At 44.9% G+C, this 24551-nt stretch overlaps 3 protein-coding genes across 3 annotated transcripts; 1 reads left to right on the forward strand and 2 right to left on the reverse strand.

Moving 5' to 3' along the window:
- Window positions 1-898: 898 nt before the first annotated feature.
- On the reverse strand, window positions 899-2726 carry LOC132591383 (keratin, type II cytoskeletal 3-like). The gene is made up of 2 exons (XM_060269858.1): window positions 2680-2726; window positions 899-1416 (listed from the first exon to the last, which is right to left on the reverse strand). The coding sequence occupies exon 2, from the start codon at window positions 1406-1408 to the stop codon at window positions 899-901; it is 510 nt and encodes a 169-aa protein (XP_060125841.1). The 5' UTR covers window positions 1409-1416; window positions 2680-2726.
- An 8264-nt stretch (window positions 2727-10990) lies between these two features.
- On the forward strand, window positions 10991-13723 carry LOC118079473 (keratin, type II cytoskeletal 3-like). Its single transcript, XM_035103660.2, has 2 exons — window positions 10991-11047; window positions 12736-13723. The coding sequence occupies exon 2, from the start codon at window positions 12744-12746 to the stop codon at window positions 13263-13265; it is 522 nt and encodes a 173-aa protein (XP_034959551.2). The 5' UTR covers window positions 10991-11047; window positions 12736-12743; the 3' UTR covers window positions 13266-13723.
- Window positions 13724-21618: 7895 nt separating this feature from the next.
- LOC118076244 (claw keratin-like) lies at window positions 21619-22107 on the reverse strand. The gene has a single exon (XM_035098872.2). The coding sequence runs from the start codon at window positions 22105-22107 to the stop codon at window positions 21619-21621; it is 489 nt and encodes a 162-aa protein (XP_034954763.2).
- Window positions 22108-24551: the final 2444 nt, after the last annotated feature.

Genomic DNA, 24551 nt, shown 5'->3' on the forward strand with positions numbered 1-24551 from the left:
TTGAAGTCCCCGCCCCCATTGCTGAGCAGACCATCTTAAAAAACAGTGATACCTCTCTCTTGATTTCTTAGTTCTAGGCCTTATCAATATTCTCTGTTGGTAAGTAGTCCCATGATATCTCTTTCACCTTCTCCAACATTCAAGGGTTCTGATGATATTAAGGTGGCAAGTTCTGGAAATTCTTGCTGCACTGTTAACAGGATGGTGAGCGCTTGAACCAATCCAAGAAGATATGTTTTATGGTCTTATGGTTGTGATCCTGAACTGGCTTACTTTTGAGTAAGTTGCATTGAAAGGAACTTATTTATTGGTAGACATGTATATCATTGTGCTGCCACATAAAACAAAACCAGGAAGCCAGTGCTATGATGCAGAAAAAGTTTTATTGGGAATTTCAAACAATAAAAGTATTCAAGTGAATACTAAGCATATTGGAAAACAATTAAGCAAATATGAACGCATTTCAGCGAACAGCTTCTCGTTTAGAATTATTTTTTCAGGCTGGAGGAAGAGTAGGGGGTTCTACATTTATAGAACATTCTTTCCACCTTCCTTTACATTAAGTCTCAATTATACATATATACACTTGGGTGCTAATTTCATGGACATAGTGAATGGATCTTGTGCTTTTCTTCCTGATGGGAATTGGTGTGCTTCAAAGAGATGTAGGCAAATAAATATCATAAAGGAAAGTAACAAGCAGGGGAAAGTAAGGTAAAATTAAACTGGAAACAGCTGCATGTTCTAGATGGGCCTGATTACAAGGGATGCAGAACACTCTCCCAGCTCCCCTTGGGATTGCCTAGGGAGTTAGGGTGCTCAGCATATCTAAAATCAGACCTAAATAGTCCACCCCAGAGCTCTTTTTCTTTCCTCCTTGCTGACAGACTGTGAGAGCTTAGCAGGGGGTATAGCAGATGCTGCCTCTACGCCCCACAAACCCATAACGGCCACGGCCCCCCAAAGCCCCAGAGCTAGACCCCAGAAGACCTGCACCACCATAGAGGCCTCTGCCAAATCCACTGCCAAATCCGCTGCCAAATCCGGATCCATAGCCACCAGCAGCACATGGGGTGTTGCCTCCGACAGACACAGGCTCGCAACTGGCAGAGAGGATGGGTCCTGGGATGGTCACGATGGAGGCGGGTGGCTGGATCACGACCTCTGCTGGTGGGATCTGGTTGACGCATGAAGGCTGGACTCCAGAAAGAATACCAAGACTAGCAGAAGGGACACCGGATCCAACCAGGGCACCGGAGCCAAAGCCATAGCCAGAACCATAGCCAAATCCACCGCCAAGGCCACCGCCAAGGCCACCGCCAAAGCCACCAAGACCGGCTGATCCAAAACCAACGACTGGGGTGGAAGCACAAGATGGGACAGCGCAGGATGGTCCACAGGAAGCCATGGTTGAGTCTGGAAAGACATAGGCAGGCACATATGTAACATCATATCCAAGAAACAAGCAATGAAAACTATGGGTTGCATCCAACTACCAATCATGAGTAGACATGTCCATTGATTTAAATGGGTCTCATGGAAAAACTTTGAATACATGGAGAAACATGGAATACAGCCCTAAGTATTCTAAGTGACACAGTATATCTAGAGAGGGAAAGACCAAACCATATAATGAGCATCTTCATTCTCCCCCCCTTCATGTTTGATCAGAAGCTGGTGTTGCCAGTCTTCTGAGGCCAGTAGGGACATTTTATTCTTGCCAATAGTTCCCATGGAGGGAGGGGAGGGGTGGCCTATCAGAAATTGGCTGCCATATCTGAATGACCAGCAAAAGCGGTAGGGACATTATTTTAGTTCAACAACACCTATGGACTCAAGGTTGAAACACTGGTGCAGGGAGTTCTGACCAAATGTTCTAATGGCCAATCCCATGATGGTTATGCTCTGCCTCACCAGTTACAAGCAGCATGCTTCTGCATACCAGTTGCTGGAAACTCCAGAAGGGGAGATTGCCATTGCATGTGGGTCTTACGGGTGGGTTTTCAACAGGCATCTGATTGGCTTGTGTGGGAACAGGATCCCAATCTAGATGGGCCATTTGCCTGATCGAACAGCAGCTCTTCTTAAAACTTGCAACATATACAATGTTCAGACTATTTACTGAGGTTGTTTCAGTGAGTATAGTGGTGAAAACACAGCATAGAATGGAATAAAATAAAAAAATTCCTTCAGTAGCACCTTAAAGACCAACTAAGTTTTTATTTTGCTATGAGCTTTCGTGTGCATGCACACTTCTTCAGTGTGCATGCACACGAAAGCTCATACCAAAATAAAAACTTAGTTGGTCTTTAAGGTGCTACTGAAGGAATTTTTTTGTTTTACTTCGATCCAGACCAACACGGCTACCTACCTGTAGCATAGAATGGAGTTAGACACTATGCAAAAGCTTCATTTAAGTTGTATTAACTGGACTCAGGATGTCATTGGCACCTCCCCTACAATAGTCTAGGGTAGGAATGGGAACTCAGAAGATGCTCCTGTTCCATCTGCCTGAAAATCAAATGATCTACCATTGAGCTATACCCCTCACTGAGGTTTCCGAAAGGCTGGCATTCCCATCCCTACCTTGGAGATGCCAGGGATTGAACTGGGAACCTTCTGCCTGCCCAGCAGATGCTCTACCCCAGAGCTACAGCCCTTCCCTTAAGGATGACTTACCTGTCTCTTGGAGGAGCTGGAGATGAATGAGAAGGTTTGTCAGGTGAAGCTGTAGAGAGAACCTGGAATGGCATGAGCTTTTATACCATTTTTCCAGAAGCAGTGCCAGTTAGGAAACGCCCCATGACGCTCAGAGGCTTTAAACAGCGGCAAACAAATTTCTTTTTATGCATCATGAGATCTCGTTAATGCTATTACTCACAACATGTGAGGGAAATAATTAACAACTTGTCAGTGTCCCCCCCCCCTCTCACTCCCAGAATGGCTTATGGGCATTTCTAGTACACTTTTTCCTTTTCCCGCCCATCATCTGATCCTCCTGGGGAATGTTATGAAATGATTATGTATCTTCATCAATCAACATTGGTGCTCCACCATTCCAGGTGTCATAGTTCAGTGGTAGAGCACCTGCTCTGTATGAAGAAGGTTGCCAGGTTCAATCCCTGGCATCTCCAGGTAGGGATGGGAATGTCCATTCTGAAATCCTGGACAGTTGCCCCCGGTCAGTGTAGACCAGGGGTGGGGAATTCTCCCTATTTGGTTCCATCTTCCAGCACCAATGCCAAGTACATCTTTTGAATGCAGAAGCTCTCAGATTCAACCCCTAACTTTTCCAGGTAGTGCTGAGAGAAACCACCATACGGAACCCTGGGTCACCACTGCCAATCAGCATAGAAAATACGAGCTAGAACCAATGGCTTGCCTAGAACCAATGGTCTGACTTGATCTAAGGCAGCTTCCTATATTTCTATAAACATTTTCTTTGAAACTTTGACACTGTGGGAGCAGTCTGCCTAAGGGCCCCTTGCTTGGCTGGCTTACCCAGACTGGCATTTGTGGCAGGAGGAGAGTAAACACCCATTGACACACATGCAAATAAAACATACAAAAATATGATTGAAATAATTGAAATAGTCAGGCTTCTCTCCAGCTCTATGTTTTATGTTCGCCTTAGAATATTTGGCATGTGCCATTAAAGACACGAATACCTCAATTTCACTGGATCTACCCTTGGTATGTCTTCATTGGTTCTAGGGATAAGTGAAGCTATCCATTTCAGTCTCTCCTTTATCCAATGCTAAGTTCCGTTATCCAAATTTCTATATAAAGTTGTGAAATTATTATTATTAATTATCATTATCATCATTTAAAAAAAGCACCTTCAGGAAAATTCATCAGCATTTTAATGCACATTGCTCTGAACTTACATACAATATACAAAAGAGTGTTTTCCCCAGTCTTTATATTTTCCTTTGTCTAATGCATGTTTGCATGTTATTTTTTTTCCAGGAATGTAAGCATTCACCCGCATTTTACAGGTATTTCTAATTTTGTATGTGTGATGCCAGTTGTTTGATGATGGTAATTTTGTATGCATTACTTAGCTGGAGAACAGCACTGCAAAATTCAGAGAAGTGCAAATTTCGGAGTATGCTTTGCTGATTGTTTCAGCAATGTGATTTAGGTAGGCTTCCCTTTAAATGTGATCTGTGCCAATTTTCTCTCCCATACCTAGAAGGGATTCATCTTTTAAAAATAAATAAAAATAAAACAACCCCAATTTGCATAGTGTGGGTGGGAGATCTTGAGGGGCACATCTTCTGGGGGACAAAGCACACACACGAAATACCTTGCCTCTTCATTCATTTCCTTTTCTCATTCTCAGCATGAATGAGAAATGCCTCTTCATTCATTTCCTTTTCTCATTCTCAGCAAAACAAAATCAAACTCAGACAATCCACGTGTTTGGGGGTGCCCTGGAGCTTAAACATGGTGACGTACCTGCTGTTTAATTTGCTTGTTTCTGTCAAACTAATTTTGAGAGATCAGAACCCCGATTAAGGGAATGAGCACTCTAATTATACTGGTAAGAAACCTGTCCTGCCCGAAATCTAAAATGATTAATATTAATTTCCACATATCAGTGCATCAGCAGCCTGTCTTGTGTTTGTGTGTGTGTGTGCATGTGTGAAAGAGAGAAAGAAGAGTCAAGTTACAAAATGATGCTCTGTTGACTTGATCTTTATCATTTGCAACTTAGCTGTCAAGGCAGCATCAAGTTAATGACAGGGTCTCTCTCTCTCTCTCTCTCTCTCTCTCTCTCTCTCTCTCTCTCTCTCTCTCTCTCTCTCTCTCTCTCTCTCTCTCTCTTGTCAGGAGAGAGTAGCTTAGAGAGTAGCTTGGAAGAAATAGTTTACCCAAGGTAACAATAATCTATAACTCATCCAGCTGGCCTCTTTTACATCATTATGGTTCTTCAACCCCAGCATCTTCTTCACAAATGTAAGAAAAGGCCTGCTAGCTCAGACCAAAAGCCCATCTAGTCCCATGGCATACCCTCCAACATTTCTCAGATGAACATTGGTACGTTCTGTTCTACACCAGGAAGCTTCTCCCATGTTTGATCTCCCACCCACATATGCGTCATATATACATATACATCTGCCACCTTGAGCCACTTACAACCTCTCTGCCAGGGAAGGGGAAGTGGTAGAGGAAGTGTAGAAGTGTGATCAGTCCTCCCTTTATATTGAGGCCATGACGTATAGCTGCGCAGAAGCAGTGTTCGCTCAGAGATTGGGGGATATCGCCAGACAGGAGGACATAGCCCGTGTGGAATCTGGGATGTTTTTAGGGGAGCAGGTGTATCGGGCTGCACCAGCCCGTTACCTGGCGGATAGCCACTACATGGAATACCACAGAGTACTTACTGTGGCCAGACTGAATGTTCTTGATTCGGCGGTTTTGAGGGGAAGATTTGGAGGAGTCCCATACGGTCAGAGAATGTGCCATTGTGCCTTAGGTGAGGTAGAATCCACAGAACACATTTTACTGAGTTGTCCCTTTTATAATGATTTAAGGCAATATCTTATAACCCCATATTTATCTCAGTTTAGTTCCCGACTAAGAGAATGGCAGGCAGCATATTTGCTAAACAACCCCACTGGGAAAATACCCTTCTCGGTGGCTAAATTCCTCTTCCTGGCGCTCAAGTGTCGGAAACGTATAATCGAATGCCTTGATGTGGGTTACCTTTAGGAGGTTCAGTAGTGCGGTCATACTTCATTTATGTATCCCTCTGATGCCTTCAGTTTTATATTTTTATATTTGTATTGAGAAATGTTTTTTCTTTCTGTCTATCGGTCGAATAAAGTATATTGTATTATTGTATTGTAACCTTTCCACCAAATCTACCTTGCAAGATTGTTGAAAAGAAAAAATGTGTGAGGGAAGATATCATGTGGAACACCTTCAACAGATACTGTAAATGGAGCAGAATAAAATTGTAGCTGTGAGCTGCCTTTAGTCCTTGTTAGGGGGAAAAGACACAACAACAACAACAACAACCAACAGAAACTTTGAGAATGATCAGGAACACACCAGGGAGCAAATCCTATTGACCTTAGTTCTTTAAAAAATAATAATATTTATTATGCAATACAGACACTGGAAAGAAAAGCATTAAGTTCATGGTGTTATTTTATATGATCTTAATGTTGGAAAATGCCCTGGGAAGGCTGCAAACTTCCCATGTCTCCGGAGCATTCCCGGTGGCTCTCTCTGGCTGTAAAGCAGATGTCAAGGCAATAAGTAACTATTTTACTTTTAGAAGACAACTGAAGGCGGCCCTGTTTAGGGAAGTTTTTAATGTCTGATGCTGTACTGTTTTTAATATTCGGTTGGAAGCCGCCCAGAGTGGCTGGGGTATAAATAAATTATTATTATTATTATTATTATTATTATTATTATTATTATTATTATTCTCCTTCAGTCCAGAGCAGCAGGTGATAAACGACTCTTCTCCTCTGAAAAGAGCAGGCCAGACTTCCGGCATATCGTAGCAGAAGAAAGACTCATTTGTAGTTCTAAAACTACTTTATTTACAGTCTTATATACAGAGGCTCTATCAGTACGTCTGTGCTCTTTGAACACCAGTACTTTACTGCGTAGTTACACAAAAGTGATCAACCCCCCCCCCCACATACATTAAATAAAATAGAAACATCATCACCGACCCCACCCCCACCCATTTACCCCCCATCTACCTCTTTCCCCCTTCTCTTCCCAATGTCTCAACAAATGAAACTGACCTGTAAAAATGCTACAAGAGACATTGCACATACTTTTGTAAATCAAAAGGAGAGGAGATATGATAGCCATCTTCAAATAACTCAAGGGCTGTCACATGGAAGATGGAGCAGACTTGTTTTCTCCTGTTCCAGAGGGTAGGACATGAACGAATGGCTTCAAGTTACAAGAAAGAACATTCCAACTAAATATCAGGAAGAACCTTCTGAAAGTAAGAGCTGTTTGACAGTGGAACAGTTTCTCTTGAGGTTATTGGACTTTCCTTCCTTGGAGGTTTTTAAGCAGAGGTTGGATGGCCACCTGTCATGGATGCTCTAGCTGAGATTCCTTCATTGCCGGGAGTTGTTCAAGATGACCCTGTTGTGTCGTGGCTTAAGAAGTCCAGATACACATCTTCAATAGAACAGTTCTTTATTCAGGGCAAAACAGGACTGACTCTGAGGGCAGGAAGGCTACATTTATAGGGACAGGGAACTAGGGAGTGGACAGGATACATTTTGGAGGGAACAATATCAGGCAATCCCAGTGCTGCCTTTTGGAGGGAACCAATAAGACAGTGGATCCAAATACAGCAGCTTAAATGAACCAATAGTAGCTGTACCTTCTGGAACCAAAAGGCAGTTACTTAACCCTAAAGCACATACAGACAATAGTAATGCAGATATAAAATGCTTTGACTCAATACACAACAGACCCTTTGGGGGTCCTTTCCAATGCTATGCTTTTATGATTCCCCTGCTAGACATGGGAGGGGCCCCTTTCCGGATCCTCCCATCCACCTGGAAGTTTGGCTGTGCACCAGCTCCTCTCGTCAGGTGATGCCAATGGAAAGCTGCATCACACCACCAGGTGCCTCTCTTCTCTCATTCAGCAGGAGGGGAGATGTTCCACAGAGTTTTGACACCAGTCCTATTCTGCCCGCAGACTAGAGGCTGGGGAGACCAGTGGCAAAGCTGTGTGAGCTCTGCTTGCATATGCGAGACACCCTTTTCAGTGTAATTTTTGCTTGCTGCTTGTAGGAAACCTTGAGAATTGTGTAATTCACAAATCAGAAATATTTGTCAAGAAAAATCAAGGAAGAATGATTAATAATAATAATAATAATTTATTATTTATACCCCACCCATCTGGCTGGGTTTCCCCAGCCACTCTGGGCGGCTTCCAACAGAAAAATGAAATGAAATAATCGATTAAAGATTAAAAGCCTCCCTAAACTGGGCTGCCTTCAGATGTCTTCTAAAAATCTGGTAGCTGTTTTTCTCTTTGACATCTGATGGGAGAGCGTTCCACAGGGTGGGCACCACTACCGAGAAGGCCCTCTGCCTGGTTCCCTGCAACTTGGCTTCTCGCAATGAGGGAACCACCAGAAGACCCTTGGTGCTGGACCTCAGTGTCCAGGCAGAACCATGGAGGTGGAGACGTTCCTTCAGGTATACTGGACCAAGGCCATTTAGGGCTTTAAAGGTCAGCACCAACACTTTGAATTGTGCTCGGAAACGTACTGGGAGCCAATGTAGATCTTTCAAGTAGATTAAGTACAACCTGTGCAAACTTTAAGCTTGTCTTGCATTAAAACCTGGGAAAAACACATTCAGATCATTTGAATTAAATAAACCAAGCATTTTAACAAGCACACACTACAATTTTCTTTATGGGCAAATAATTACAAGCAGGGCAAAGCGGCTCAATTAATGCTGGAATGCAAGATTGCATGGGGTCATGGCACTTAACTTGCTTTGTTGGTTTCTTCTGATCTTGTCAACGATTTTGGAAAGCCGACAAGAATCCTCTAGCAGGAAACCCAAACAGCCAACACCTGGTACCTGACACCAGCGGAAGGCATCAAAGCATGGAGATGATCCTCTAGCCACAAAGTTGCTTGTGGGGTTTTTTCCTGTTAAGATTGCTGACTCTGGAATTGCCCTGTGAGGTTCACACTATTCAGCTGATCAGGCGCCACCAGTGCCGGATGTACGCATAAGCTAAGCAAGCTATAGCTTAGGGCCCCACTCTCTTGGGGGCCCCCCAAAAAATTAAAGGAAAAAAAAACCTGGGTGTACATTTCCAAAATATAAGATAAAAAACAAATAAGGTCTGCTGTCCCAATGAACAGTGTGGACTACTATGGTGATACTGATATTATATAAAAATGCATTGTATTAACTACAATTGCATTGTACAGGTTATAACACTTAATTTCATATTAATATACTGTAGCTATTTAGAATGATTCGTAGTTTGCATCATATATTTACACCTATTATTATTTCATGTTATAGCAAGTTTCTAGAGACTGGATTATGAGCCTTTGTAAATTGCGTTTCTAAAGGAACTTTTGTTATTGCCAAATGCCAATGTGTTTGCCTTATTAAGTTTGTTATGAATAAGAAATCCTTTTAAGTTAGAGCTTAATTTAACTATTAATATACTTCTTCTTAATTGTATTTCACTATTAATCATAGCTGCCAAGTTATCCCTTTTTTAAGGGATTTTCCCTTATGCTGAATAGGCTTCCTCGCGAGAAAAGGGAAAACTTGGCAGCTATGCTATTAATATACTTCTTAATTGTATTTCAGTTCAACAATTACTTTTATAAAATACATATTTTGTTATGTGCAAATGGCTTTAGATACCTATTAGGTCCATAAACTATCATAAAGCATATATTCAACACACACAAAAAAAAACAGCGAAACAGTGGAATGGAAGACTATGAATTTCAATCTCTCTCCGTTTCTCATATCCCCCATCTTAAGTTCAATTCATCTGAATCAGTCTGCATTTTCCCCTGAAAATAAGCCATAGTGTGTTTTTTTGAGGAAAAAATAAATATAAGACGTGTCTTATAATATGAGAAGCACAGTATATAGGTGAAGCATCATTAAAGGTAAAGGTACCCCTGTCCGTTAGATCCGGTCATGGACGATTCTGGGGTTATGCACTCATCTTGCTCTATAGGCTGAGGGAGCCAGCGTTTGTCCGCAGACAGCTTCTGGGTTATGTGGCCGGCATGACTAAGCCGCTTCTGGTAAACCAGAGCAGTGCACAGAAACGCCGTTTACCTTCCCGCCGGAGCGGTACCTATTTATCTACTTGCACTTGACGTACTTTAGAACTGCTAGGTGGACAGCAGCTCGGACCGAACAATGGGAGGTCACCCAGTTGCGGGGATTCGAACTGCCAACCTTCCGATCAGCAAGCCCTAGGCTCTGTGGTTTAGACCACAGTACAACCCGTGTCCCGCATTTAAAGCATCATTAGGGTGCTGTAAATAGCCATGGATATTTAAAGTCCCCAAAGAATGGGAACTGCAGTTTGTTAAGGGGGCAAAAAGTTGTTAGGGGACTCCTATTCCCAGCAGAGAATTATAATTTCCAGGGTGCTTTAACAAACAACTCTTTAACAAACAAGGGAACTCTGGAAATTCTGGCTTTCAAAAGGTGAATAACTTCAGCTTCCAGAAAAAAATATACAAGTTCCCCACCATGCTCATTTCTGATGTCACATAAATTGCTTTGAGGGGACCTGCACATCTTTTCCTGTAATTCCCCCCCCCCCAAATGGCTAGAGATTCTGGGTTGCCCCAGCCACTCTGAGTGGCTTCCAACATATATAAAACGTAACAAAACATTAGACATTTAAAAATGGCCCTATACAGGGTTGCCTTCAGGTGTCTTCTAAAGGTTGTATAATTACTTATCTCCTAGGCTCAGGGGTTGTATAACTCCATACCCTCCAACATTTCTTCAATGAAAATAGGGACATCCTAAGGAAAAGTGGGACATTCTGGGACCAAATCAGAGACTGGGTGAGCTTCTGTACATCAAGGACTTTCCCCAGGAAAACAAAGACACTTGGGGGCTCTATCGTAGTTTCTCTTTCTTTGTATTTTCATTTTTTAAAAAAATGCTGTATATTTAAAAACAGAACGAAAGGAAATAAGTCCCACTTTCCCTCCCAACGAGACTCCTTCCCAAGCCAACGGAACACAGTGTACAATCCCCGGAGGGAAGAAATGGGGGGGGGGAATGAACATGTTGTGTAATAAGCTGATTACAGAGTTGGCATCCTGACAACATTTGGCTTATTAAAGCAATTTTAGACTATGATGGAAGCAGCAGATTTTGATCGTGGATAATTGAGACATTAAGTGTGAAGGGGCGTCTCCCAACCATTAAGGACTCCATGAGGATGCTATAAAAGCTCTCCTTCTTCCACGGCTCACCAACAGCTTCACCTCTCATCATCTCTCAACTTCCCACTCATCAAAACAACACAGGTAAGCTTGGCTTGTCCAAGTCCTTGCATAGATCAAATGGGTAAAAACTAGAGGAAGGTCAATATTGGTTGGACATAGCACAGTTTGTAGGAAAGCAAGGAGCACAGGAAGCTGCCTTATATCGATTCAGATGATTGGTCTATCTAGCTCATTATTGTCTACACCAGGAGTGGGAAACTTTTGGTCCTCCAGAGGTTGCTGAGCTATGTCTCCTGTCATCCTTAGCAAGCATGGCCAATGGCCAGGGATGATGGATGTAGTAGTTCAGCAGTCCCTGGAGGGTAAAAGATTCCCCACAACTGGTGTATACTGGGTTCCACATTGGGCGTATCTGCCAACCCTACCTGAAGATGCTGGGGATTGAACCAGGGCCTTCTGCCTACAAAGTAGATGCTTTAAACAGAGCCAGAATCATTCCCCAAAGAAACCGATTGGTTTGATGAAGGAAGTGATCGACTAGACAGTTGGGTAGTCAATATCTCCTGCACTGGAGGTCTGGATTGATGGCTATAGGAATTGATGGTGTAAAAAGCTACAGTTCTGTGATTCTATGAAATATTACTTTATGGAGAGCTTTTAGAATAGTTACACTGATTCATCTCAGAAGAAGCTCCAGTTTGCTTCCATTTACTTATACCTGCCAACGTAGGACTTGTCTCGGAGATTTTAAATACCAATGGCCATTTATACTAAATCTTCATGGTGTATTTGTGCTACCTAGTTCCTTTGAAGTATTTCTCTTAGACTTCCACACACATGTCTAGCTCTTTTGAATTTCCAACGCCTTTCTACAGTTAGCTGGGGATTTAGAATTCCACATTCTCAGCATGTTTTATTCTATATGCTTGGAATGTCTACCTATGACACAAACCTAAAACTGATTTAATAGTTCTTCTCTCTTTGGAAACAGAGATGTAATTCTGTGTGGGAGGGGGAAGAGATTTATGCCAGGATCCTCATCTAAATAGCAGTATTGCGAACTGCTGTTGGATCAGGCAAATGGCCCATTGAGTTCAGCATCCTGTTCTCACATAGTCCAATCAGATGCCTGTTGAAAACCCACCCATAAGATCCACATGCAATTGCAATCTCCCTTTCTGGAGTTTCCAGCAACTGGTATTTAGAAGCATGCTGCCGATTTCTGATAGGCCACGCCTCCCCACCCCCATAGTATCTATTTTCAAAAATAAAATGTTCCCACTGGCCCGCAAAGACTGGTATAATTTAGGTGTAATTACAAACGATATTCCTGGCAATCAAAGGAAAGTATTCCTCTATGCAACAACAGCTGCCAGGATGCTCATAGCAAAATATTGGAAAGGGAGGGAAATCCCATCAATAAAAGAACGGCAAATTAAACTTTGTGAATATATAAATTTGGCAAGATTTACAGCATCCTTAAGGGGATAATCGGACCAAAAATGAGCAAAAGAATGGGATTGTGTTAAAGAATATATGAAAAAAACATTGTTCTGGAGTAAGTATATCAGTATGTAACGAAAGAAGCTTTGCAGGGTTAAAGAAATTGAAAAACCAGGGGCTTGGTTCCCATGCTTGTCATAATTTAAGCAGACCCATTTAAATCAATGGACATGTCTACTCAGATTGGTAGTTGGATGCAACCCATAGTTTTCATTGCTTGTTTCTTGGATATGATGTTACATATGTGCCTGCCTATGTCTTTCCAGACTCAACCATGGCTTCCTGTGGACCATCCTGCGCTGTCCCATCTTGTGCTTCCACCCCAGTCGTTGGTTTTGGATCAGCCGGTCTTGGTGGCTTTGGCGGTGGCCTTGGCGGTGGCCTTGGCGGTGGCCTTGGCGGTGGATTTGGCTATGGTTCTGGCTATGGCTTTGGCTCCGGTGCACTGGTTGGATCCGGCGTCCCTTCTGCTAGTCTTGGTATTCTTTCTGGAGTCCAGCCTTCATGCGTCAACCAGATCCCACCAGCAGAGGTCGTGATCCAGCCACCCGCCTCCATCGTGACCATCCCAGGACCCATCCTCTCTGCCAGTTGCGAGCCTGTGTCTGTCGGAGGCAACACCCCATGTGCTGCTGGTGGTTATGGATCCGGATTTGGCAGCGGATTTGGCAGTGGATTTGGCAGAGGTCTCTATGGTGGTGCCGGTCCTCTGGGGTCTAGCTCTGGTGCTTGGGGGGGCCGTGGCCGTTATGGGTTTGTGGGGCGTAGAGGCAGCATCTGCTATACCCCCTGCTAAGCTCTCATGGTCTGTCAGCAAGGAGGAAAGAAAAAGAGATCTAGGGTGGACTATTTAGGTCTGATTTTAGATATGCTGAGCACCCTAACTCCCTAGGCAATCCCAAGGGGAGCTGGGAGAGTGTTCTGCATCCCTTGTAATCAGGCCCATCTAGAACATGCAGCTGTTTCCAGTTTAATTTTATCTTACTTTCCCCTGTTTGTTACTTTCCTTTATGATATTTATTTGCCTACATCTCTTTGAAGCACACCAATTCCCATCAGGAAGAAAAGCACAAGATCCATTCACTATGTCCATGAAATTAGCACCAAAGTGTATATATTTATAATTGGGACTTAATGTAAAGGAAGGTGGAAATAATGTTCTATAAATGTAGAAGCCCCTACTCTTCCTCCAGCCTGAAAAAATAATTCTAAACGAGAAGCTGTTCGCTGAATTGCGTTCATTTTTGCTTAATTGTCTTCCAGTATGCTTAGTATTCACTTGAATACTTTTACTGTTTGAAATTCCCAATAAAACTTTTTCTGCATCATAGCACCGACTTTCTGGTTTTGTTTTCTGTGGCAGCACAATGCTATACATGTCTACCAATAAATAAGTTCCTTTCAATGCAACTTACTCAAAAGTAAGCTGGTTCAGGATCACAACCATAAGACCATAACACATATCTTCTTGGATTGGTTCAAGTGCTCACCATCCTGTTAACAGTGCAGCAAGTATTTCAGAACTTGCCACCTTAATATCATCAGAACCCTTGAATGTTGGAGAAGGTGAAAGAGATATCATGGGACTACTTACCAACAGAGAATATTGATAAGGCATAGAACCAGGGGCGTACCCAGGATCAAAACTAGGGGGGGGGCAAGCCATGGTCATTCAGGGGCGGGGCCAAGGCACGGGAGGGGAGGGGCCACAAAGTGGGAATGTGGGCGGGGCTACAGGGGCAGTGGGCCCGACGACTCGGCGGCGGCGGCTGCAGCCGCTAAATGAACCCCCTAAACTCTCTCACACGAAATTCCCCTGCTCTGAAGCAGGGCTGTTTCTAGGCCCGGGTCCGGTGGCGCGGGGCACCAGGCCACCAGGGGCGCCGCTGCGTCTGCTTAGAGGCATGGCAGAGGCCGCCCCAGGCGCACCTCTCAGCTGTTCAGCAGCTTCAGGCTGCTTTCCGGAGGCGCGCAGGCCTGGGGCCGCCTCTGTCGCACGCAGGGGCGTCACAACAGGGGGCGGGCAGCACCCCCTGGCCCAGGGCCAGCCCTACGGCCAGGCTGGGTTGCGCAGGGTTTCGGCCCTCCAGGCGGCAGCTGCGCAGTGAGCTGCGCCCGCCGCGCCGGGAAACGGGGCGGGGTGGGGGCGCCAGAGGGATCCGTCACAGCACGGTGCCAGGGCGCCAGGTATGCTTAAGACGGCCCTGCTCTGAAAACACTGCTCCCATTTATGGCTAGCCAGCCCCCTGAAAAACCCTTTTGGGCCCCGCTTTTCCTCCTCCAGGTTCCCCCCGAAGCCTTGCCAGTTCCCACCCTATATATCTGGGATGGGGAAGGAGCTCAGAAGTCTGCTAGTCCTGGGGGGCCATCCCCCCGTGGCCTGGGAGGATACTGAGACCCCCCCACCAAGCTGAGACCCCCAAAGAAGAAGAAGAAGCTGCCACCGCCGCCTCCCTACCACAAGGGAGCAAAAGATGGGAAAGGTGGGGTGGCGCAGTGCAGGCGAGCGAGCCCCCCCCCAGCTGCGATCCTACGGTGGCGGCAGCTGCTCCCCCGCCCTCAACGCCCCTCTCTCGGCAGGGGCAGCAAGGGAGAGCGGCTGGGGGGGCGCATTGCAAAGAAGGAAACAGCAGCCATTGCCCGGAGAGGGCAATGCACGCAGGGGGGGGGCGAAGAGCTGTGCCGCCCCACAAGGCAGCTCCTTTCCTATTGTTGGGGGTGGGGGGGCGGCGAGGAAGGGTCACTGACGCTGGGCTACTCCTGCCGCCGGCAATCCGGCGCAAACACCCCCAGGCAGCTTCCTTGCAGCAGCCACGACCACCGCCTTCGGGCGCCGCCCCCGACTCCTCCCTTGCGGGCTTCTGCCCGCCGAGGCTGAACTGGCTCCTGTCGGTGCACTTCCTCTCCCGGCCCAGGAGGAGTCTCAGTAGCAACTCCTAACTCAGTGGGGGTAGGGGGTTCGGAGGGGGGGGGAAGGGGGCGATTCCCAGCCCGCGGCGCCGATGATCGCAGTGCAGCCTACCAGGAGGCAGAGTGCAGCAGCGGCTGCAACCAATGCAGGGAGCCGCGTCTCCTTCGCTTGCCAGCCCAGCAGAACTTTTAGGCAGGAGAGGTTGCCGTCCGGCAGGGCTTTCCTTTGGGAGGCGCGAAGGCTTTAGTGGGTGGGAATTGGTGCAAATGTAGGCAGGGCGGGCTGAGAGGAGGAGCCGCCGCCGAGGAGCCGTGGCACCAGCAGCGTTTCCTCCCCCCCCTCCCGTGTCAACAAGCGGGGCGCCTGTGCAGGGTATTTGCTTCCCTAGTCGGGCCCGTGGTTTGGCCTTCTAGGGGGGGCAGCTGCACCCCCCTGCCCCATGCTGGGTACACCCATGCATAGAACTAAGAAATCAAGAGAGAGGTATCACTGTTTTTTAAGAAGGTCTATTCAGCAATGGGGGGGGGGACTTCAAATTTGGATTAAAGGTAGAGGGACCCCTGACCATTAGGTCCAGTCGCGGACGACTCTGGGGTTGCAGCGCTCATCTCACTTTATTGGCTGAGGGAGCCGCCGTAGAGCTTCCAGGTCATGTGGCCAGGATGACTAAGCTGCTTCTGGCAAACCAGAGCAGCACACGGAAACGCCGTTTACCTTCCTGCTGGAGCAGTACCTATTTATCTACTTGCACTTTGACGTGCTTTCAAACTGCTAGGTTGGCAGGAGCTGGGACCGAGCAACGGGCTCACCCCGTCACAGGGATTCAAACTGCCAACCTTCTGATCGGCAAGCCCTAGGCTCAGTGGTTTAACCCACAGCACCACCCGTGTCCCCAGCATTGATAAGGCATAGAACCAAGGAAATAAAGAGAGAGGTATCACTGTTTTTTTTAAGATGGTCTGTCTCAGCAAGAGGGGAAAACTTCAAATTTGGATTAGAGGGACATTTAATGAACATTCCATTCATTTCTTAGATTCTGTAGATCAAATTGATTTACTGATAGCAAATATCTATAAAAACTGACCACTGGCTTTTTAGTCTCAAAGGATTTAACCAATTGTTCTAATACCTCTGGTGTATTAGATGCTGGGAAGGCTGCCAAAGGCCTGAGAGAAGAGGAATGTTTTTGCCTGGCACCTAAAGATATTTAATGAAGGCATCAGTTGAACCTCCTTGGGGAAAGCATTCCAAAAACAGAGAACCACAAAAGAAAATGTCCATTTTCTTTTTGCTTTCCATCAGACCTCTCATGGAGTAACTTAAGACGAGTCTCAGATGGTGATCCCAGGTACTGGGTCAGTTCATATGGGCAGAGGTGGTCCTTGAGATATTGCAGTCCTGAGCCATTTAAGGCTTCATTGGGCCAAGAAACTAATTAGCCAGTGGAGTCAGTGGAGTCAGGAGTTATATGCTCAAACCATCCTGCCCTAGTGAGCAACCCAGCCACCAAATTCTGCACCAGCTGATGTTTCTGAACTGTTTTCAGAGGCAGCTTCTAACCTAGTGGTAGAGGCAACAGAGGTTAGGCCAGTGATGGCCAAACTTGGCCCTCCAGCTGTTTGGGACTACGATTCCCATCATCCCTGACCACTGGTCCTGTTAGCTAGGGATCATGGGAGTTGTAGTCCCAAACCAGCTGGAGGGACAAGCTTGGCCATCACTGGGTTAGGCTATCCCTGTTCAGATAGCAGCTCAGCTGGCTCACCAGCCAAATCTGATGAAAGGCACTCCATGCCACCGAGGCCAAATGAACCTCAAGTGACAGCAATGGAACCAGAAGGACCTCCAAGCTGTTCCTTCGGGAGCTATGTAACCAGGCCACCTCCCATCTATCCAGTCTACGGAACCACCCACTAACTGTATCTCAGTCTTATCTGGACTGAGCTTCAGTTTATTGGCTCTCAGTCAGTCCATTACCAAGGCAAGATAACTGCCTGGCACTTCCACTGACAAGCCTTGATATATTAATTTTAGAAACCTAGGATAAAATACTAACTGCTGACAGACAGGAAAAATTGGGGTTTTTTGCCCTTCCGGATTTGGAGTTGTACCGTGTGGCAGCAGGTTTAGTCTGGTTAAAAGAATGGATAACCTTAAATGACCCAGAGATATTAGACCTAGAAGGGGTGGATTACCAATATGGTTTGCATTCATACTTAATATATGATAAAGTTAAAGTCCACAAGGGTTTCTTGAACCACTTGGTAAGGAAGTCACTATACCTGATTTGGTCAAAGTATAAGGGAATTCTGGAGCCCAAGATCCCTCTGTGGGTATCACCAAAAGAGGTTGTAACAGTGCCATTATCTTGATATATAAACGAGAAGTAGAGCTGTGTGTCATAAGCATATCCGGCACTGTGGTGCAAAACTCCCTCTGGTTCCCACCCCCACCCCCATTCCCCAGAGTTGTTGATCTTTTTCTTGGGAGGATGGTTGCAGGGCTAGAGGAGGCGGGCAGCGGCTGGAGGGCAGCTCCTCTGGCGGGGAAGAGGCAGAGGCTGGATGCGGTGCCTTCCAGCTCAGCTGGCCACTTCGTGTCGCGGTGGCAACGGCAGGCGGAGGCTCCGGGAGCGGCGCTGCTTCGGGCGAGGGTGGCGAGTTGATCTTGGCTGGCGCCACATCCAGCCTCTGCCTCTTCCCTGGCACCCTCCAGAACTTGGCACCCTGGCGCTCTGTGCCACTAGCCTCTATGGGTAAGACACCCCTGCTGAAGACCCACTCCAAAACTCCAGATAACCCCACTCAGCAGTTTCATGCAGATGTTAAACAGCATGAGGGATAAAATCAAACCCTCACGGAGCCAAAGAGCACTTCCCAAGCACCACCCACAGGAAATCTAAGTAGGACCGGAACCACTGCAGAACAGTGCCACTCACGTTTATCTTAGGCTGGATCTAGACACATCCAAGAAGTGTTTCACTTTCTACCACATGTGGTGGTTATGTAAGAAAATACAGGTATTCTGGGAGAGTATTCACTCAGAACTGCAAAAAATGATAAAGATCTCCTTTAATAAAAAACCAGAAGCCTGTCTCCTGGGAATTACAGATTTGGGTATTCTGCAAAAAATCTTTTTATATGCTACGGTGGCAGCAAGAGTTCTCATAGCAGCAAAATGGAAGAGCATTGAACTTCCCTCTATACATGAATGGATCCAAAAGCTGACAGAATATGCCGAATTAGATGGTCTATCAGAAAAAAATAAAGAATAAACCAAAACAGGAATTTGTTTCAAAATGAGAGGTTTTCAAATAATATTTGAAATATGATTACAGTAGTTTAAACTCTGTTGCAGCATTCAAGGAACTTCAGTAATAATTGCAAGTTAGACATAAGAGTTATGATATATTAAGAAAAAGTTAAATTATGATAAAAGTGTGTACGTATTGGAAATTAGTAATATGAAAATGAAATAAGGAATAGAAGGGAGGTTAGGTCTATAGTGTTAAGACCAACTTATTTTTTATTGTTTGGTAAGAAAATTTTGTGTTTATTGTTATTCTTGTGTGTAATTCTGTATCTGAGTTTTCTTTTTTCTTTTTGTATCAATAAAAATACTTTTTAAAAAAGAAGTGTTTCAGTGAAATGCATTGCAAACTTTGCATGAGAAATCAGGTTGGCGAAAACAGAACTCCACAGCACCATCTGGTGTTAGAATGCATAAACAATGCATATAAAAACACTTTTTCTTTGCCAGTGTTCACCAGATTATGAGTCCACTGCTTTTAACCACTACACCACACTGGCTCTAAGTTATTGCTTTAGCATGGCAAGTTAGTAATTCTAACACTTGGAACAAAGAGATGGGATGTTTGTGTTTGGCTTGCTAGGGAAGCAACTTTAGAATATATGAAAGTGTACTGTAGCCTGTGTGAGAACTGGTCAAGGCTAGAACCACCTATCCAACCTATTTATCACAGTATTTTGCAGGAGGGTGAAACAAGGCATTATTCCAGAAATCCTTGTCAAGATTCTGTGGAACTGCAGTAAGCTCCTATTTGGATTTTATGAATATACAAAGACATACATGGAACAGAAACTTGCAAATATTTGGACTCTATGAATGAACTGATCTATTGGGACTTCCGTTTACTTTGTTACACTTTATGTGTTCACTATGTGCAAGAGAAATATTTGATACTGTGATGAATACAGAAGAGCATTGTTTATGTGAAAGCACAGCCAGTTACGTTTTGTGTGTTTGATCCTGATCGTAGACAAAGGATGTGAAAGCTGCGGTCCTCCAGTTTGGAAGAACTACAGTACTATAGTACCCATCAGTCCCAGCAAGCATGGCTGATAGGAGCTGTAGTCCAATGACATCTAGTTGGCTGTAGCACCTGCAGGCACCTGATCCCTGTCTTAGACAAAAACAGTTACACCCAAAGGAGGCTGTGACAGAGGTTCTACCTGTACCATTATCCTTCTGGTCAAATTGGTTTATGGGCCGAATAGGTAATGCCTTTTCTATGATTCTCCCAAATGATGGAATACAATTTCCATTTAAATGAGAATTGTCTCACCTGTGCATTAAAAAAAAATTAAGCAGGTTTTAATTGGTATTGTTTTGAGTTACCTTTTCATAGAATCATAGAAACGTAGAGTTGGAAGGGACCCCAAGGGTTCTAGTGCAACCCCCTGCAATGGAGGAATCTCAGCTAAAGCATCCATGACAGATGGTCATCCAACGTCTGCTTCAAAACCTCCAAGGAAGGAGAGTCCACAACCTCCTGAGAGAGACTGTTTCGCAGTCAAACAGCTCCTACTGTCAGAAAGTACTTCCGGGTGTTTAGATGGAATCTTCTTTCTTGTAACTTGAAGCCCTTGGTTCAAATCCTGCCCTCAAGAGCAAGAGAAAAACAAGATTGTTCCCTCTTCCATGTGAAAGCCCTTGAGATATTTGAAGAGGGCTATCCTTTCTCCTCGGTCTCCTCTTTTCCAAGCTAAGCATGCCCAGCTCCTTCAACCATTTTTCATAAAGCTTTGTTTTCTTTGAGGAAAGGGCTGTAGCTCAGTTGTAGAACACCTGCTTTGCATGCAAAAGGTCCCAGGATCAATCCCTATCATCTCCAGGGAGTGCTAGGAAAAGGACTCCTGTCTTAAACTCTGGGAGATGCTACAGCCATTATAGACCTTACCGAGCTAGGTAGACCAATGGCCTGACTTTGTATAAGGCAGCTTCTTGATTTTTTAACTGGGGTCATTTAAGGCTGGGTTCATTTAACTGGTAAGTTGTTTTTAAATGACTAACTTTTATTTGCTGGAATGCATGTCGATTTTGGGTGTCTCTTATCTGCTTTAAAGAATTCTTGAGCTTTTCTCATATAGTAGCTTGATATATTCTGCTTATCTCCTCTCATAATTCTAGAACTTGGGGCCATGCAATGAAGTTGAATGTCAGAAGATCCAGGACAAGGGGTGGGGCAATGACTTCTTCAAATAGGGCATATTTAAACTACAAAATTCTTTCACACAATGGTTAAGAGATGGTCATCAAATTGGATGCCTCTAAGACAGGGTTAGACAAATTCATGGGGGATAAATGACTACCAGCCATTATCTCTATATGTCCTCTCCCCACTGTTGGGGGTAGCCTATCTCTGAATGCTAGTTGCTTAGAAACACAAGTAGGGAATGATGCTGTTGCACTTATGACATGCTTGTGAGCTTCCCACTGGGTCATCTGGGCTGTGTGAGAACAGGGTCATTGATAAGATGGGCCTTTGATCTGATCCAGCAGGCCTACCCTTATCTCCTTGTAAGAGATGTGCCCCTAAGAGCAACTTGCCCGAAAGTGTATGCTTGCACTGATAAAAAAAGATAATGTCCCAATGAGGTGCCAAACTAAGAGAGTCAATTCAGAATGAACTTTAATGGAAACATGAAAAGTGTCAAGCAGGCAATTGTAAAAGAAGCAGGACAGGAACAAGGCAAAGGAACACACTATACAATGTGGCTCTCAACTTCTTCTTGGTCTGGAGGGTCTAGTGGGAAAGCATGAGAAAGGAAAGATGACAGAGACTCGTGTAAATGCTGTTGGCTTAGATGATGGTCCCAGAAACTCAGATTTTCCAGAATCCAAGGTGAGACACTCAATAATGGATAGGCATGATCTTCACCCATTCAGGGTCATTCAAATCATCATCACACAGATTTTCTTCAAGAGTTCAATATATCTAATTGCACACACTACCACGACGCCCCAGCAGGGATCTCCTTCCAAAGAGGCCACCCCTCCTCAAACCATAGCCCCAAGAGCTTCCAATGAGGCCATCCCCATAGCCCCACCCACCGTAACCATAGCCTCCTACGATCCCGGAACCACCAACAGCACATGGAGTGTTGCCTCCAACAGACACGGGCTCACAGCTGGCAGAGAGGATGGGCCCTGGGATGGTCAGGACGGAGGCAGGTGGCTGGATCACGACCTCTGCTGGTGGGATCTGGTTGACGCATGATGGGGCAACTCCTGCCAGGACTCCGAGGTTGGTTGCTCTTTCAGCACCTCCATAACCATAGCCAAGACCTCCATATCCGTAGCCTAGACCTCCATATCCATACCCAAGACCTCCATACCCATAGCCAAGACCTCCTGCTGATCCAAATCCAACAGTGGGGGTGGAAGCACAGGATGGGACAGCACAGAATGGACCACAGTCAACCATTGTTGGGTAGAGATGAGTCTGAAACCAAGAAGAACATGGGAGCAAATGAACATGTGGAATGCCACTCCAATGGGGTATGCAGGGGACATTTAAATCAGCTGCCTTTGACAGTTCTAAAATTATGCCCCAATGCTTGGATTCTTTATTGTTTTCTCTTCTTTTCACCACCACCCTTCTCTTCATTGTGGGTCCCAAATCCAAATACTAGCAACTCCAGGAATGTCTGAGAATGTCATCTATCTGAAACTCTGGAGAATAGTTTCCAGTCAGTGAGGACAAAAGTGAACTAGAAGGTCCAATGGTCTATCTTGGTAAAAAGCAACTCCCAAAGTTTCTATTTAGAGACGCGGGTGGCGCTGTGGTCTAAAGCACAGAGCCTAGGGCTTGCTGATCGGAAGGTCGGCGGTTCAAATCCCCACGACAGGCGAGCTCCCGTTGCTTGGTCCCAGCTCCTGCCAACCTAGCAGTTCGAAAGCACGTCCGAGTGCAAGTAGATAAATAGGTACCACTCAGGCGGGAAAGTAAACTGTGTTTCTGTGTGCTGCTCTGGTTCACCACATGAACCTTGGCCAGTAAAGCGAGATGAGCACTGCAAACCCAGGGTCGTCCACAACTGGACCTAATGGACAGGGGTCCCTTTACCTTTACCTTAAGTTTCTATTTAAACCAGACCTTTATCTGGAACAATGCATGCAGAAATCTTTCTTTCTTTTTCTTTTCCAGAGGAAGGACCATTACTCATTAACAGAACATATGTTTTGCATTCGATCCCTGAAATATGCAGGTTGGGCTGGGGAAAAATCTCTCATCTGAAGCCCTAGAGAGCCTCGGACAGTCAGAGAAGACAATACTGAACTCAATGGATCAATTTTAAGGCTGTTTCCTATATTATTACTTTCTTCGTCTGCCAAATCTTCCACGAGAACAAATTTATATCAGCCTATGCAATAAATACTTCCCCTATGCCGACTTCTGTTTGTTTTTTATCTTCCTGATTGGATTTGCACAACTTGTGAGAGAATAAGACACTCTCACCGCCTCCACCACCCAGGGAAACAAAAATGAATAGTTTTGAAAGAATGCTATAAGATGCAAGAAAGGAAGGGCTATAGTGAATTGTTAGAGCATCTCCTTTGCATGCAGAAAGTCCTGACTTCATTCCCCAACATCTCCAGGTTAGGTTTGGAAGAAAAACCTTCCTTGATGCCCTGGAGAACTGCAGCCGATCAAACATTACATTGCTGGACGGATAAAAACTCTGGTCTCGGTGTAAGGCAACCTCCTAAACGTTTGTGTTCAGAAGAAATACATAGAAAACAAGCCAGCCAGCAACATGGAGGATGTAGGATTCCTGGTGGAATAGCAACATACCCCACAACATAATGGAATTTTAGAGTTCGCTTGGAATTTGGTTAGCTGAACCCTCTGAGCAGTGCAAAGATCCCAACATACATACACATTTGACTTACCAAAGTCTCTGAGCAGTAAAAATGGAGAGAAGGAGATCAAGTCAAGTAAAGCTGTTGGAATATCTCAGCCCAAGGAACCCTTTTATACTCTTTTGACTGTATCCCCTGATGGCCCCACAGCTAACTGGGATACACCCCCTTTCCCTGAGGCTTTAATTAGCAAGCGATTTATGAATTGCATCATGCCCTCTAATTGTTTTAATAAGGAAGGGAAAACGGGGCAAAAGAGTTCACATTTCCTCTGCTCCCCACAACGCTTCTTTCCCATTCTCACCCTTTTGATCTTTGCATTCTCATTCTTCCACAAAAGAAGTTAATAAAAAAAAATTAAGAAAATGTAAAGATGCCTTTGTATGTTCATTTCGGACAGATCAACAGGTGCTATGGCTTTGAAGAGAATTAAAGTAGCTGGAATGGCTGGAGATTTTATCAGTAGCCTACTTGACTTTCATATCCAAGATTTCAGCTGATCATTCTGTTCACAGCACATAGCCAGTTCTTCTCTGCCTCCACTGTCAGAGGTAGCATGCCTCTGAATACCAGTTGCTGGGAATCAGAATTGGGGAATGGGACAATGAGTTCCTGTCCTTCTTAGGGGATTCCTATTGACATCTGGTTGACCACTATGAGAACAGAATCTTCCTAATGCTCTAGCGTTCATTGACACATAGATGTCACATACACATGTATGATTAAATGTACCCAGTGAAGTGAAATGATTTTGAAGAGTTAGCAAAAAAATCACAATTATTTGAAGCCCACCCCCAAATAAAACGATTGAAGATATAAAAGGATAATGTAGGCAGGGATGATGCAAAACATCTGGAGGACCACCACTGTATTAGACACCACTTTCCGCACCACTGTCGTACTAGACACAAGTCCCAACCAATCAGGGATCACATATTAAATTCTCTTGTAGTATTAGCCACCCCTAATTTCCTGAATTTCTAGCCCACCTGTGACTTGTAATGC

This window comes from Zootoca vivipara, chromosome 17 (assembly GCF_963506605.1).
Source record: "Zootoca vivipara chromosome 17, rZooViv1.1, whole genome shotgun sequence".
Classification (NCBI taxonomy): domain Eukaryota; kingdom Metazoa; phylum Chordata; class Lepidosauria; order Squamata; family Lacertidae; genus Zootoca; species Zootoca vivipara.

Excerpts from the sequence above, each read along its gene's own strand:
- LOC118079473 (XM_035103660.2), top strand. The coding sequence starts at position 12,744 with ATGGCTTCCTGTGGACCATCCTGCGCTGTCCCATCTTGTGCTTCCACC.
- LOC132591383 (XM_060269858.1), bottom strand. The coding sequence starts at position 1,408 with ATGGCTTCCTGTGGACCATCCTGCGCTGTCCCATCTTGTGCTTCCACC.
- LOC118076244 (XM_035098872.2), bottom strand. The coding sequence starts at position 22,107 with ATGGTTGACTGTGGTCCATTCTGTGCTGTCCCATCCTGTGCTTCCACC.